This window comes from Schistocerca nitens, chromosome 1 (genome assembly GCF_023898315.1).
Source record: "Schistocerca nitens isolate TAMUIC-IGC-003100 chromosome 1, iqSchNite1.1, whole genome shotgun sequence".
Lineage (NCBI taxonomy): Eukaryota > Metazoa > Arthropoda > Insecta > Orthoptera > Acrididae > Schistocerca > Schistocerca nitens.
Window position 1 is genome coordinate 1311302645 of NC_064614.1, and position 16152 is coordinate 1311318796.

A 16152-nucleotide genomic window follows, 5' to 3' on the forward strand; every position below is an offset into this window, starting at 1 on the left:
TCATTTGCCCCTCAGAGCCTTTTTAAGGGGACAAAAAATGGTGTAATCACAGGGAGAGAGTTCCAGACTGTATGGAGGGTGGCCGAGAACCTCCCATTTGAATTTGTGCAGTAGTGCCGCAACTGTGTGGACCGTACAAGGCTTTGCATTGTCGTGGAGCAGAATGACCCCACAGGTAAGATTGCCTGGTCATTTTGATTTGATCGCTTGGCAAAGGGTGGTCAAGGTTTGCGAGTGATGCTGGGCATTCACAGTTGTGCCATGCTGCAGGAAGTGAATCAGAAGGGGGCATCTCGGTCAAACAAGAATGTCAGCATAACCTTTCCTGCGCTCGTGTGGATGACGACATCCAGCAGTACGTGCGGAACTGGTTAACATCGCAGCCCAAGGAATTTTATGAGACAGCCATTCACCACCTAGTGTCACAGTGGGACAAGTGTCTCAACAGCCAGGGTCAATACTTCTAACATACAGGTACTGGTTCCGTAATTATGCCTCCGGCTCATTTCTTTTTCAACACCCCTTATATGTAATGGATCAGAATGGAGCAATAAATGATGATCATGATGACGATTTTAGTACACTGCAAAGATTTGTCTTTTGAATAAATCAGAGAAGAATAATTAAGTTTGGAATTTGCAGCTATATTTTATAAATGTTCATATGCAGGTGTAATAATAAAGTTCTAACTGTAACAAAACATTTAACATTTATTAATACATTTATTAATAAGAGCATGACTACTGTTTACATATCTATGCAATTGTGATACAGTTTTGAAGTTGTTAAATATTTCACATTTATGAGTTTCATTGCAAATATTTCTGTACTGGGATTTGAACTTTCCAAAGTTTAATAACCACTTTTGTCTGCCATTGAAACCTAAGGGGATTATAAACAAGTACGAAATACTCTTAGAAAAACTCATTATAAGCTGTGTTTCAATACTTGGATCTATTCTTGCACTAGGTTAATAGTAGGACAGTCTTGTCATCCAAATCTCATAAGTTTTGTCAAGATTTGTAAAAAGATCTCCAGGAGAAAAAAATACTGAAAAGTACTGAGATCTACAAAGAAACGCAAGGAGCTACTTATATATAAGAGCTATTTGAACTTTTGTTTACAAATTATGTGATTCTGTGACAGTGTTGGAGGATGGTTTGTTGATGACACTAGCTTGGTAGTAAAGGATGGCTGTACGCAACATTGGCTTGGTTTCAAATAGTGCAGTTCATGACATAAGTTCATGGCTTGTAGAAAATAAACTAATCCTAAATCACAGAAGGACTCAGTTGTTACAGTTTCTAACACACAATTCTACAAAACCTGACGTTTTAATTTCACAGAATGGGCACATGATTAGTGAAACTGAACAGTTCAAATTTCTAGGTGTTCAGATAGATGGTAAGCTGTCATGGAAAGCCCACATTCAGGATATTGTTCAAAGACTTAATGCTGCCATTTTTACTATTTGAATGATATCTAAAGTGAGTGATCATTCAACACAAAAATTAGTCTGCTTTGATTATTTTCATTTGCTTATGTCGTATGGTATTATATTTTGTGGGTAACTCTTCCCATTCTAAAAGGATATTTTTGGCTCAGAAATGGGCAGTTTGGGCAATAAGTGGTGTAAGTTCATGAACCTCTTGTCGACCCCTGTTCACGAGTCTGGGTATTTCGACATTGGCCTCTCAATATATGTATTTCTTTCTGTAATTTCTTGTTAACAATATTATCTTATTTCCGAGAATAAGCAGCTTTCATTCAGTTAATACTCGGCAGAAATCAAACCTGCATTTGGATTGCACTTCCTTAACTCTTGTGCATGAAAGTGTGCAGTATACTGCTGCATCCATTTTCAATAAGCGACACTCGAATTCAAAAGTCTTAGTAGTAATCCATGTGCTTTAAAATTGAAACTGAAGAGTTTCCTCATGGGTCACCCATTCTCTTCTGTTGAGGAGTTCCTTGAAAAATTAAGATGATTCTTATTGAGCTGTTGATTGCATTTATTTATGGCTTTACTTTTTTTGGGTTCATAAATACAGAGTGGCGCAGGGGAACGGGAAATTTTGAACGTTACAGTTAGCAACACTGTAGCATCGGCAGATGTTCGAAACTTTGCACAATTGATGTGAACGCATTGCCATTTAGTAATCATGGAGAATTGGACTGGTGCAGAACGTGCAGTAGCTGTGAGAGCGTTTTACCAAAATGGTGATAGTGCGACTGCCGCGCAGAGAACATTTCGACAGCATTTCCAGTTTGGATGTCATGGACAGGTCCCATCTGCGCATGCGATTACAATGTGGGTGGGTAACTTTGAAGAAACAGGATCTGCCTTGAAAAAGAAACCTCCAGGTGGCATTCCAACGGTACGCACCCCAGAGAACATTGCAGCTGCTAGAGCTGCAATCGAGACAAGTCCTAGCCGCTCCGTTCGACAGCATGCATCTTCGCTAGGGATTAAGCAATGAAGATTAAAAAGAACACTGCATGAATTAGACTTCCATCCCTATAAGTTGCAGATTGTGCAAGACTTACACGAACGAGACCCAGCGTCATGTATGGAGTTTAGTAGCCAGATATTGGGTAAAATCAACGAGGACGCGAATTTCCTTGGTAACTTATGGATATCAGACGAAGCCCATTTCCACCTGAGCGGATTCGCGAACAAACAGAATTTTCGTTATTGGGCACAGGACAATCCTTGTGAGTATCACCAGCGACCACTAAATAGTGCCAAGGTCACAATATGGTGTGCTGTATCATATCATGGTGTTGTCGGCCCTTATTTTTTTGAATGTGAGGATGGTAGTGCAGTGACAGTAACATCCGCTCGATATGTTGAAATGCTTCAAACATTCTTTACACCGAGACTGTACGAGCTTAATCTTAAGGTCAAAAACATGTGGTTTCGGCAGGACAGAGCCTCGTCACACACTGCTCGACAATCGATGGCAGCAGTTCGTCAGTTGTTTGGAAGATGCATTATTTCACGTAACGGCGATATTGCATGGCCTGCGAGATCCCCTGATCTTAGTGTGTGCGACTTCTTCCTGTGGGGATATCTTAAAGGCAAGGTGTACCGTACACGTCCTGCAACAATCCGTGAACTGAAGGAGAACACTGAAAACGAAATCACTGCCATTCCCCAAGATTTGCTACACTGCACATTCCAGAGTTTTCATAACAGGCTGTTAGAGTGTGAACGCTGAATGGGAGCACATCTTTCCAATGTCATCTTTAAAAAGTAGACACTTTTGGACACTTTGATTGTAAAGACATACTGAATAATGGCATACTGAATACATTAACTTTCGTTAATAAATTACTAGTTTTATGAATTTATTCATGGAAACGACGTTAGTTCAAAATTTCCCGTTTCCCTGTGCCATCCTGTATTTTACTTTTATCAGTTATTACTTAAGTGTTGTAATTTCATTTTCTGACACATTCCATGACCTTGGAGAATTGCTCCTCAATTTGGTCTTATGGAACTTGATGTGTATATAAAATAGAAAAAACTAGTGCTCCAATTTGTTCCAGGAAACTTTCACTGTCTACAAACATGATAGAGAAGATTGCAGGTGTGAGCACACTGAAAAATTTAAAAATTCTTTCTCTGGGAAGAAACTACATTAAGGCTTTCTCAGGACTGGTAATACATAAGGATATATAACTTTACAATATTTAATATATTAGTCTAACAACAATATGAAATAGGGGAGGTTGCTACTCACCACATACAGGAGGTACTGAGTGGCAGGCTGTTACATTGAAAGAAGACTGCTTGACATTATCAGCTGTTGGGCTAAATCCTTTCTCATATGTAGACAACTCTCTCTCTCTCTCTCTCTCTCTCTCTAGCAAGCCCTAGCAAGCCCACTGGCATTAATGCCTGACTGTGACTGCAACTGCGGTCAGGAGTGGGAATGGGTCGCGGGTTGAGATGGAGGAGGAGGGGGGGGGAGGAGAGGAGTGTAGGGGGGGGGGGGGGAAGATGCCAGTGGGAGTGTGCAGGTACATGTTGGGGTCAGAATGTGGGCTGCACGGTGGAGCATCATGAGGTTGTGCTGTTAGGGTAAAAGAGGAGAGGACTATACAGTTGTGGTAGACAGTTAAGAAGCATGGGTATGAGGCCTGAGTGGTAGCAGGGAAGCAGATAGAGGCAGGTGGAGGACAGGGACAAGTAAAGAGTGAGACCATGTGCTTATGAGAAAAAGGATACATATCTGGCAGTGTTCCCACAGCTCCTGTTGCTATACCATCCATCACTCAGCTCATATCTATAGATGCCACATCCCTCTACACTGAAACCTCCAATGCCCTCAGCCTTTCCACCACTGAACACAACTTTTTCCAACATCTGATTCACACCAAACCTGGAAACTTGTTAGTCACCACGACCAAATATATCCTCGTCTATAAATAATTCTTCTTTGAGAACACGTCACCTAAAAAACAAATCTGCAATACAGCCATGGGCGCCAGTAAGGCATCATCCTGCGCCTACCTGTTTGTGGGCCTTCCAGAGGAATCATTCACTCCCAGACCCCTTATCTGGTCCGTATTCGTGATCTCGACTGAGGGCTCCCTTACCACGTTCCTCCAGAACCTCAAAACCTTTCCACATATTCACTTAACCTGGTCTTCCTCAGCCCAGCAAGCAACCTTCCCCAATGTTGACCTTCATCTCAGAGGTGTCCATATCAGTACCTCCATCTGACATCAAACCTGGCAACCGTCAACAATACCTCCAACTGACACCCATTTCACATCAAGAAGTCCCTTCCATAAAGTCTAGCCACCTGCAGTCGCTAAGTACCTCTCCAAATATGCCAATGGTTGGCTCCTAGCACTATGGGACTTAACTTCTATGGTCATCAGTCCAATGGCCAATGGCCTGAGACTTTTGCAGACCGAAATTACCTTCCTCACCTTGTCTACAAACAGATCTTGTGTACTCTGTCCTCCCAGTCACCTACCATTTCCCATGTAGCAACTGACTGGCCACAACAGAATGAGCCCCCCACATGATCTAGTACTGCCCAGGAATGAAGCAAATCAAATTCTCCACTAGGGTTTCAACTAACTTTTGTTATGTTCAGGAATGACTAATAGTCTACACTATCCTCCACAACCCTCTGCAAGATTATTCCTCTGCCCACCCAACCTACATAATATCCTCATCCTTCCACATTCCACCCCTGCTCCAAACCCCTCGCCTCTCGAATCACGTCACTGCAAAAGATCTACACTACGACAACACTTAGTGGGTTACAGCGATAAATGGCGAGTTCGTCAGAGCCCTCACTTGATATAAATACAGATGAAGTTAATGAAAAATCTATTAAAAAATTAAAATAAATATTGAAACCAGGTTGAATCCATACACAAGTACTGAAAACACAACCCTGACATTTTTAGGTTTATAAAAGACCAACCATAAAAACCAGACAAAACAGCTGAATAACTAGATAAAATCAAGGCTAAATTTTCAGCATGAACATATTTAAAGAGATGACTGATGTCTGTGAGTGGGTGACTACTCAGAAATAGTGGGTGACCGAGCTACTCTGTGACACGTTAAAATCTGACAACCAGTATTTTGGGAAAAGTGTGCCACCACACAGAATCTTAAGACATGAACCACACTCATCTAATTATCAGTTATGATAGAGGGCAGAGCTGGTGGGTCCCAGATCTGCCCTCAGGTAATCACATAAAACACATGCAATTAAAATATGTTGTACCAACATCTGTGCTCCACATCTATGACACACTGGGGTCTCCTCGCATCATAAGAGAAAGTGGGCAATGTCCCACTCTAAGCGTCGTAAGTGATACTTCTTCAGCTCGTCACAGTCAGAAGGAGGTAAGCTACGGTGACACTGAAGTTTTCACAGAACACAGCCTATTATTCCTCACTTCCACCCAATGAGCTTCCTACCAGTGCAGACTCAGCATCTCCACTGTATGGTGAGTAGCAACTTTCCTTTTCATAATATTGCAGCATTAGTGATAAGGTGAACTATAAGGATTCTAAAAACTAACTCTCATTTAGATCAGGCCCACTTAAAATTATGTTGTTGCCTTGCAGAACTTTTAAAATAGCCACACACCTCTCTTATAGTTTTAAAAATAGGAGACCCATTTATTAAACAAATAAATATCTGGGTTGTAATACAACACTATCAGACAGAACAGATTACTTCTCACTGCGTAGAGGAGGCGTGGAGTAGGAAATGGACACATTAAAAGAAGAGTACTCAATATTATCAGCTATTGGACTAAGTCCTTTGTCATAGGTAGACAAAATACACACACATACTCATACATACAGAACTCACACACATACGTGGCCAATAACGTGTCTCGAGTCCTGAGATACAATAGTGTCTTGCGGTGAGCGGCAATCTCTGCCGGGATGGGTTGTGGGGGTCCTTGTGTGGCACGGTGGTGAGGGACAGGGGAGAGGGATAGCCGGGCTGCAGGGGCAGAAAATGGCTGTCAGAGTACGCAGGAACGTAGTGGAGACAAGACGGTGGGCTGCTACGCGCAGCATTGGGACGCTGAACTGGGTGGAGAGGGGTAGGGGGCACAAAGGGAGATGGGAGATGCGGAGAACAGGGAAGAACTGTGCAAGTGTGCTGGGGGCACATCTGGGAGGCTTAAGTGGTAGCAGCAAAGTGAATCGAGAAAAGGAAGGGCAGGAACTAGCAGAGATTGCTGCAGTGGGTTGTTGGAATGAAGGATATGTTGCACAGAGAGTTCCTATGTACTTAGTTCAGAAATGATGATGTTGGTGGGAAGAATCCAAATTTTCCAGGCCATGAAGTAATTGATGAAGTGAAGCACATCATGTTGAGAAGTATGCTCAGAAACTAGGAGGTCCAGCTGTCGTCCGGCTGCAGTACGGTGGTGGCCATTCACGTAGACAGGCAGATTGTTGGTGATGGTGCCTCTGTAGAATGCTACATAGTAGTTGCAACTAAGTTGGCAGACCATTTGACTGTCACAGGAGTACCCACCTTTGGTAAGGTAGCAGAAGTCTGTGAAAGCACTGAAGGTAGGAGGTAGGAGGAGGATATACGGGACATGTCTTGAATGTAGGTCTTTTGGGGGTACTGCTCGTGCATCCGTAGCATTCGATAAGCCACACGTCCCCCTGGGTCCCGCTAAACGGCAAGCACCTCAGCGAGCTCAGCATTTGTTGTTTGTTGGGTGTGGACTTGGTAACTGCAGATTTCCAGAGCTGTAGATCGATAAGTGCCACTAATTTTCTGTAACCTTACCCTCCAGACACGCTTCAGCGAACATCGTGCAGCACAGTGTGCGATGGTGGAACATTGTATGCCACACGGAATGGGGATCTCGGCATAACTGTCTAGATTGTGAGGATAGTGCAAACTTCTATTAAAAAAAAATTCATTCTCAAGGTGTGCTGATTAGAGGTACGGCTACTGAGGTGAAACAGTTGTTAGTAGAAAACTTCTGGGGAACCTGCCACACCAGAGTTTTAAAGGCTTATTCATGCTGTGTTTGGCTTGATGTATATGTCCTAGGTACTCATGGGACCACCGTGGCAAATCAAATCAATAACACTGCTCCCAATGCAAAGGGTGACTGCTCACATGCACTCACCTAAACGAATGAGGGAGGCTAGTCCTCCTGACAATCAGTCTTTGGTAACAGGTCTCGGAGTAATGAATCAGAATGTTTTTCTAGTCATCAAGAAAAAGGAAAGTATGTTTGAAAAAGCGTTTCTTTCTATATTCATAATGCATTGCTAGTAACCTGAAACTCTATTTCACGACTGCAGAATGATTCCTTGTTGGCTAAACTAACTGGTCTAAGTCAGTCAAAGCCAATGGAACTTCTTAGGAAGTTCAAAAATTGGTTGGCTATAACCTAGATGTTGAGATGTGCGACTCACTTAACTCGAGCAAGGGTGTGGTCACACGACATGACATCACATGGACAGACATCGCAGAACTGAAATGAGAATGGTTATCACATGGGACAGTCGATGTGAAACAAAGGATGCGAAGGAATAATGTAGAGATCGAGAAGGCTGAATATTTCATTACGATCTCCACTTCTCCGTCACTACCTGAACAAGTCATGGCAGGGTTCCTCAATCAAAAAGTCCTTTATATTGAATGCTGTGAGTCGCTTCAAATTCCAGCTGTGTGGCCACACACACAGTGAACCCCACTTGTTGGTAATCTGGAAAGCCATCCCAAGAATCTGGCACTGACCATTCATCTCCAGCAATATGCACGAAGTGCCCTGGGAGACATCTAGTCCGGAGCCAAGTTTGTCCAATTTTTTTACAGGGAAGAAAAATTCAGGAAATAAAAGTAACACAGCAGATTCCCTGTGCAGAAGCCAAAAAAAGAATTTAAGGTGATGAAACCCCCTGTCTTTGCCATTTCTTTTGCTACCTTGGTGAAGACATCTATCACCAAGGCAGATACTTAGATGCAGAAAATGTCCAGTGAGCCATTATCTGCCACCAGCACCTGTTCTTGCAACTGTGCATGCCATATGTTTCATATATTTATTTATTAGCTGTTAAGCATGTTTACCATGCATTGGCTTCATCAAAATACATTTTACATATTTCATATAAGTATAGTTATTACTAATTTTTACATTATACATTATGCATACATACCATACATCTTTTTAGTAGTTAGTTATTTGTACATTTTACTCAAATCATCGTTTTACATATACATAAATACATATAAATACATAAACTTCTTACTAATCAGACAATTTCAAGAATAGTCATTATACAGTTTACATTCAAGAATTAATTATATGGTTTTACACATTTAGTTAATGATAGTTACATTATTTCATTCTTTATACATTCCCTTAAAATTACTTCCAAGATATCCCTCAATGGAGTAATATGCTTGATTTTTGAGCCATGTGTCTAATACCTCCTTAAATTTAAAGTGGGTGAGGGTTTTGACGGATTGTGGCAGTATATTATTTAACTCTAGACTTAGGTGTTTGTGACTGTTGTGTGTCAGTGACAGCTTACAATATTGTATATCAAGCATACAGTTGTTTCAAGTGCTGTGCAAATCTAAATTCTTTCTCTGTTTAAATTGTTCTATATTTTCTTTTACGTATATCGAGCAGTTATACATATAGAGACTTGGGAGTGTCAGTATGTTTAATATACTGAAATGCTCCTTACAGCTTTCTCTTGGACCCAATCCTTGTAAACATCTAATTGCTTGTTTTGCCATTTGAATACACAGTTTGTTCCTGGTGAATTACCCCATAACAGAAGCCGATATTGTAGCTGTGACTGAAAGAATGCATAGTAGCAAAACACCAATAAACTTTTACTGACAGAATTTCTTAGTTTATACAGTAGGAATATTACGCGTGCAAGTTTGCCTGTCAGATAGCTTATATGGTCATCCCCTGTGAGCCTTTGGTCTATAGTTTGACACTGTGATTCTCTGCTTCCCGTACCTTCAGATTAAAATAAATTTCCTTTGTTTTTGTGTTGTTTATACATAACTTGTTAGCAATACACCACTCACTACATTTTTCAGAAAGTTCATTGTTTTTGTTTACCACCTCTTGCATACTCTCATCTGTGGAGATTGTGGTCATATCATCAACACATAAAACATTTTTGCAGGCTATGTAGTTTGAGAAGTCATTAACATAGATAATAAAGAGGAAGGGTCCAAGAATGGAGCCCTGTGGAATTCCTCTCATAATTTTCATTAAATCTGACCTTTCATTGTTCACATACACTGACTGTTGCCTGTTATTTAGGTATGATTTAATCAAATTACGTGGGTTGTCTGCAATACCATAATATTCTAATTTTTTTAACAATTATCTCATGTGATGCTGAATCAAATGCTTTGCTTAAGTCTATGAGTGTTTCAGAGGTGGTATGTTTCCTTTCAAAAGCGTTGTGGATTTCAGTTATCAGGTTTTCAATAGCTTTTATGGTTGACTGATTAGTTCTAAATCCAAACTGTCTGTCATTAAATAATTTATTGCTCTCAAAATACATGTAAATCTGTGTGCGTGAGCAGCTCTCTATGATTTTGGTGAGTATAGGGGCAATTGATATTGGTCTATAGTTATCTGGCATTTCTCTATCACCATTTTTGTATATGGGGAGTGTAACTGAAATTTTAAGGCAATCAGGGATAATGCCGTCATCAAGGATTTTATTTGCAAGGTAGAGTAGAGGAGTTCTAATTTCCTTAATTATAGCCTGAGCCAAAACAAGGCCCCGGGAGTAGACAACATTCCATTAGAACTACTGACGGCCTTGGGAGAGCCAGTCCTGACAAAACTCTACCATTTGGTGAGCAAGATCTATGAGACAGGCGAAGTACCCTCAGACTTCAAGAATAATATAATAATTCCAATCCCAAAGAAAGCAGGTGTTGACAGATGTGAAAATTACCGAACTATCAGTTTAATAAGTCACAGCTACAAAATACTAACGCGAATTATTTACAGACGAATGGAAAAGCTAGTAGAAGCCAACCTCGGGGAAGATCAGTTTGGATTCCATAGAAACACTGGAACTCGTGAGGCAATACTGACCTTACGACTTATCTTAGAAGAAAGATTAAGGAAAGGCAAACCTACGTTTCTAGCATTTGTAGACTTAGAGAAAGCTTTTGACAATGTTGACTGGAATACTCTCTTTCAAATTCTGAAGGTGGCAGGGGTAAAATACAGGGAGCAAAAGGCTATTTACAATTTGTACAGAAACCAGATGGCAGTTCTAAGAGTCGAGGGGCATGAAAGGGAAGCAGTGGTTGGGAAGGGAGTGAGACAGGGTTGTAGCCTCTCCCCAATGTTATTCAATCTGTATATTGAGCAAGCCGTAAAGGAAACAAAAGAAAAATTCAGAGTAGGTATTAAAATTCATGGAGAAGAAGTAAAAACGTTGAGGTTTGCCGATGACATTGTAATTCTGTCGGAGACAGCAAAGGACTTGGAAGAGCAGTTGAATGGAATGGACAGTGTCTTGAAAGGAGGATATAAGATGAACATCAACAAAAGCAAAACAAGGATAATGGAATGTAGTCGAATTAAGTCGGGTGATGCTGAGGGAATTAGATTAGGAAATGAGACACTTAAAGTAGTAAAGGAGTTTTGCTATTTGGGGAGCAAAATAACTGATGATGGTCGAAGTAGAGAAGATATAAAATGTAGACTGGCAATGGCAAGGAAAGCGTTTCTGAAGAAGAGAAATTTGTTAACATCGAGTATAGATTTAAGTGTCAGGCAGTCGTTTCTGAAAGTATTTGTATGGAGTGTAGCCATGTATGGAAGTGAAACATGGGCAATAAATAGTTTGGACAGGAAGAGAATAGAAGCTTTCGAGATGTGGTGCTACAGAAGAATGCTGAAGATTAGGTGGGTAGATCACATAACTAATGAGGAGGTATTGAATAGAATTGGGGAGAAGAGGAGTCTGTGGCACAACTTGACGAGAAAAAGGGACTGGTTGGTAGGACATGTTCTGAGGCATCAAGGGATCACAAATTTAGCATTGGAGGGCAGCGTGTGGGGTAAAAATCGTAGAGGGGGAGCAAGAGATGAATGCACTAAGCAGATTCAGAAGGATGTCGGTTGCAGTAGGTACTGGGAGATGAAGAAACTTGCACACGATAGGGTAGCATGGAGAGCTGCATCAAACCAGTCTCAGGACTGAAGACCACAACAACAACAACAACAACAATAGCCTTTATTACAAAGTTACTGAAGCCTTAGTGGCCTTCTGTTCTAGAGTTGTTCAACTTGTTTACAGAGTTATTTATATCTGTAGCAGTTATTCTACTCCAGTTAAATCTTTTATCTGTTTTATTCTGTGATTGCGAAAGAAAAGCTTCTGCATCAATTAAATCATCACTTTTTGGTACCTGGGCATTTACTGAATTTATGAAGTGTCTGTTGAGAGTGTTGCAATTAATTGGTTTACTGATATCTTCTTTCTCCATGTTTATCTCACTTTTAACTATGTTCCTGGCAGCTTTACATTTGTTTTTAGAATTTAAAATATACTCCTCATTTACTTTCTTTTTTTTCAGATTTGTGTATTTTTCTTAATTTTATATATCTATTCTTGTTTTCTTGATTGCCTTCAATTTTATCCTTCAGCATGAGTAGAAGGATTCTAATTCTATTGAGGTGCAGGGTGTACCACTTTTTTGTGTGTTGTGGTTTATGCATATTGCTATGGTTACATCCCTTAGTAATAAGAGGACAGTTACTGTCTAATGTATTTTTTATATTGGATATGAATGCAGAAAAGCTTTCATTTGTATCTTTGTCAATTCTAGCCCATTCTATTCTACTCAGTTCATTTCTCATTACTTCAATGTTCTCTTCCTTGAGAGCTCTATATGTAGTTAGCATCCTGGTATCATCAAGTGTCAGATTTCCAATTTTGAGCCATATGCCATCATGGTCACATAGTCCAGATTTGATGTTATCCTATTCTACTTGATTCCTACACACATTGCTAATCATATTGTTAAGGCATGCCTCCAGTCTGGTCAGTTTTTCATTTAAGCAGTAGTAATTCATTGATCTTAAGATATTTAGGATGTATACCACAGTTTTTCTCTTTACTCTTACATCTATATTAATGTCTCCTGTGATAAATGTTTTATACTGATTATATTTGGTAGTCAGTAAGATTAATTCAGAGAGTGTTTCTGTGAATATCTCCTCGCCAGAAGGTGGTGGTCAGTAAACTGTTGCAACTATGAGTTTCTGAGTGTGTGTAACCAAGGCAGATGCTTGGAATAGTCCTTCAACAGACAGGCAAAGAGTGTGAAGATATAGTGATCCAGACAGTTATGAAATAAGAGAAAGGCAAAACCTTCACAGTGAGCATGGAGAAGGCACCACAACAGCAGAGTGCCTCTCATCTTCCCCTTTCCCCAATAGCCTCAAAGGGAAAAAGGACAGGAAAAGAGTCATGACAGAATGGAATTTTCACTCTGCAGCAGAGTGTGCATTGATATGAAACTTCTTTGCTGATTAAAACTGTGTGCTGGACTGAGACTCAAACTCAGGTCCTGAGTTCAGGTTTTGGTCCAGCACACAGTTTTAATCTACCATGAAGTTTCATATCACCACGCACTCCCCTGCAGAGTGAAAATCTGTGAAGTTGAGAACGTAGGAGATGAGGTATTGGCAGAATTAAAGTTGTGAGGATGGGTCGTGAGTTGTGCTTGGGTAGCTCAGTCGGTAGAGCACTTGCACGGAGGAGGCAAAAGCCCCAAGTTCAAGTCTTAGTCTGGCACACAGTTTTAAACTGCCAGGAAGTTTCAATAGTCATGACGTTTGGGTATAGAACTATCCCAGGTGTCAGCAGATGTCATTATGGTACTGCTGACATACGAGGAGGACATAATCACGGATTGAAGTGTCATCATCAGACCCTGGCAGTCCCTCAACCTAACCCCCCCCCCCCCCCCCCCCTTGCTCTACCAGTGCCTCACTATCCTGGTAAGGGTAAATCAAAACCTCACCACTGAAATGGCTCCCACACTCCAGTTGCACTATGAACATGACGCATCTAGAGGAATTGAGGCTCCTCATACAGGGCAAACCCATCTGCCTATGTCTCCAAGAGACTCATTTGAAACAGAGTTGCAGACACGCTTTGAAGCTGTCGCCTACACGGGAAAGATGACCTTACTGGCGACGGGACGAAAGGTGGGATAACAGTGTTCATCAAGGACATTTTCCTCTTCTTACCTGTGCCCTTAACCAAACCACACAAGTGTTAGGATAATGGGCGATGTTAATATTAATGTGTGTTCTGTGTACCTACCATCCTATGAGCCCACTAAAAGGAAGATTCCCACTCAACTTATTGCAGAACTGCCCCGTCCCTTTCTCCTTTTAGGAGTCTCTAATGCACACAGTGCACTGTGGGGATGCAATGCTACATGCCTCAGATGTCAGATACTTGAGAACCTCACACAAAGTGAAAATGTACATTTCAGCTCCACTACAGGAGCATCTCCAGTCATAGATAGACCTTTCCTGCTGCTGACTGGCCCTTGCAGGCTCTCCACAATGGGGAGTGGATGACGACCTTCACAACAGTGACCCCTACGCAATCTGTACCCATCTGCCTGATGGAGTAGATTGTGAAAAGAAGTTGCTGAGATGGTAGTTCAGCAAGACTAACTTGATACTTTACAGGCAGTTAGCTGAGCAGTGTGAAAGTGAGCAGGACCGAGCAGATGACAACATCGCTGTGATTCACCGAGCTGTGGTGCACCCGTGCCGAGGTAATCAGGGAGTCGTAGGAGGCAGCCTCGGCCTTTGGTGGGATGATGCATGTTGTTTTTCAAGTAGGGATAGTAGGGCAGCTACGCAAAGATTCATACAATGCCCTACAGATGTGAGTCTTGCAACATTTTGTACAGTGATGGTGAGGGTGAAGAGAATAATTCAGGGTGGTAAGCAGAGGTCTTGGCAAGAGTTCCTAAACTCCATTAATACATCCATACCTGCTAGCAAAATATGGGAAGCCATAAGGAGGATTTACAGGTGGAACTGATGACCACCAACAGCAGCTGTACGAGCGCAGGTAACCTGCTAACATCACCGAGACACATTGCTCAGAGAACGGCTGAATCTTATAAGATGATATGCTGAACTCTTCCCAGAAGTGAGCTTTCCATCATTACTGAGAGACACAGGAGAGGGTTGGGTTTGATTTCTCTTCCACCATCATGGAGGAATACTGTCAGTCTTCCTTTTTTTGAGAGTTGGATTCTGCACTGTCAATAGCTAGTTTCAGTGCACCTGGTCGTGACCAGACAAAGTACAGCACATTGAAACAGTTGAACCCACAGTGGGAGGAGTTTCTCCTTCAGCTCTTTAACATAATTTGGACGATGGGAGACTTTCCCAGCTGGTGGAAAGAATCTGTTTTCAGTCCAATTTTAAAACTGGGGAAGGATCGGACTAACTCTGGTAGCTATCACTACATCAGTCTCATAAGCCATGTCAAAAAGGCACTGGAAGGGTTGGTTGACTGGCACCTAGTGTGGGTTCTTGAAACCAGGTTGCTCCCAGTGCAGGTTCAGAAGGTATCACACCACACTCAGTAGCTTGACTGTGCTTGAAGCAGTGATTCAATAAGCTCTCCTAAACAAGGAACACCTTGTCAGTGTATTCTTCAATTTGGAAAAGGTCTACATCACCTTCTATGCATCCTCCAACCTTTTAATGACTACTCAACAACTGCATTGATGATGCAAATCACCACAGGTTTTTAATTCTCTTTGCAGAAAGCTGTGTGTGTTGATTTTAATTGCTCCTCATCTTCTTTTAACTCATGTTTTAAAATTGTGTGTACTGTTATCAAGGGAAATAAGAAATATCTGGGTCTAACTTTTGATGAGGGGCTAATGTGGCTGCCACACCATAAATAACTGAAGATAAGATGCCTCGTGGCTTTGAATATCCTTAAATGCTTTAACTGTAGGTCTTGGGGAGCCGACACGTCACGTCTGTTCCAAATCTGTAATGCCTTTGTGCAGCCCCAGCTCAAATATGGTGCCAAATTTTTGGATCGGCAAGGCCTCTGTACCTCAAAATGCTGGACACAGTCCACCATGTAGCTATTAAGCTGTCAATAGGGGCTTATTACACAACTCCAGCTTCTAACTTTCATGCTATGGCTGGTCAGCCCACATTGTCTGTTTGACATCTTCTTCTCACGGTATGCAAAGCGTACAGGGCTCTGACATTCCTAAATCGCCAGCATCCACCCCTGTTGCACAGTTGCCTCTGGAACAGTTGTTCTGTAACCATCCACAGACAATGTGACAGTCTGACATTCATGCGAGGGAGAGCTATAAGTGGAAGGTGTTGAGGTCCAAAGATATGGTGGAGGTGGGGGTCCCTCTGGTTACAAAAGAGGCCGAAGGTAATGTTCAAATAGACTGCATATGGGAAGAATTCTACCCTCAGATTGTAAGATTAAATTTAAAGGTAATGAAGTTTTAAGCAGACACCAGGATTTTATTTGTGTTTAGATGGATGGATCTCAGCAGTGGGATTTTACTGGCTGCTCATCATCTTCTCTAACATTGTTCTCAG

The 16152-nt window shown here is 41.5% G+C and overlaps 1 protein-coding gene across 2 annotated transcripts in view; it reads left to right on the forward strand.

The window, feature by feature from the left end:
• Positions 1 to 16152, forward strand: part of LOC126202888 (dynein axonemal light chain 1-like) — a 152288-nt gene that overhangs the window by 72499 nt on the left and 63637 nt on the right. For both annotated transcript variants that reach the window (XM_049936963.1, XM_049936955.1), the window contains exon 3: positions 3553 to 3664. In XM_049936963.1, the coding sequence (XP_049792920.1) occupies positions 3553 to 3664 (112 nt within the window). The remainder of the gene's footprint in view (positions 1 to 3552; positions 3665 to 16152) is intronic.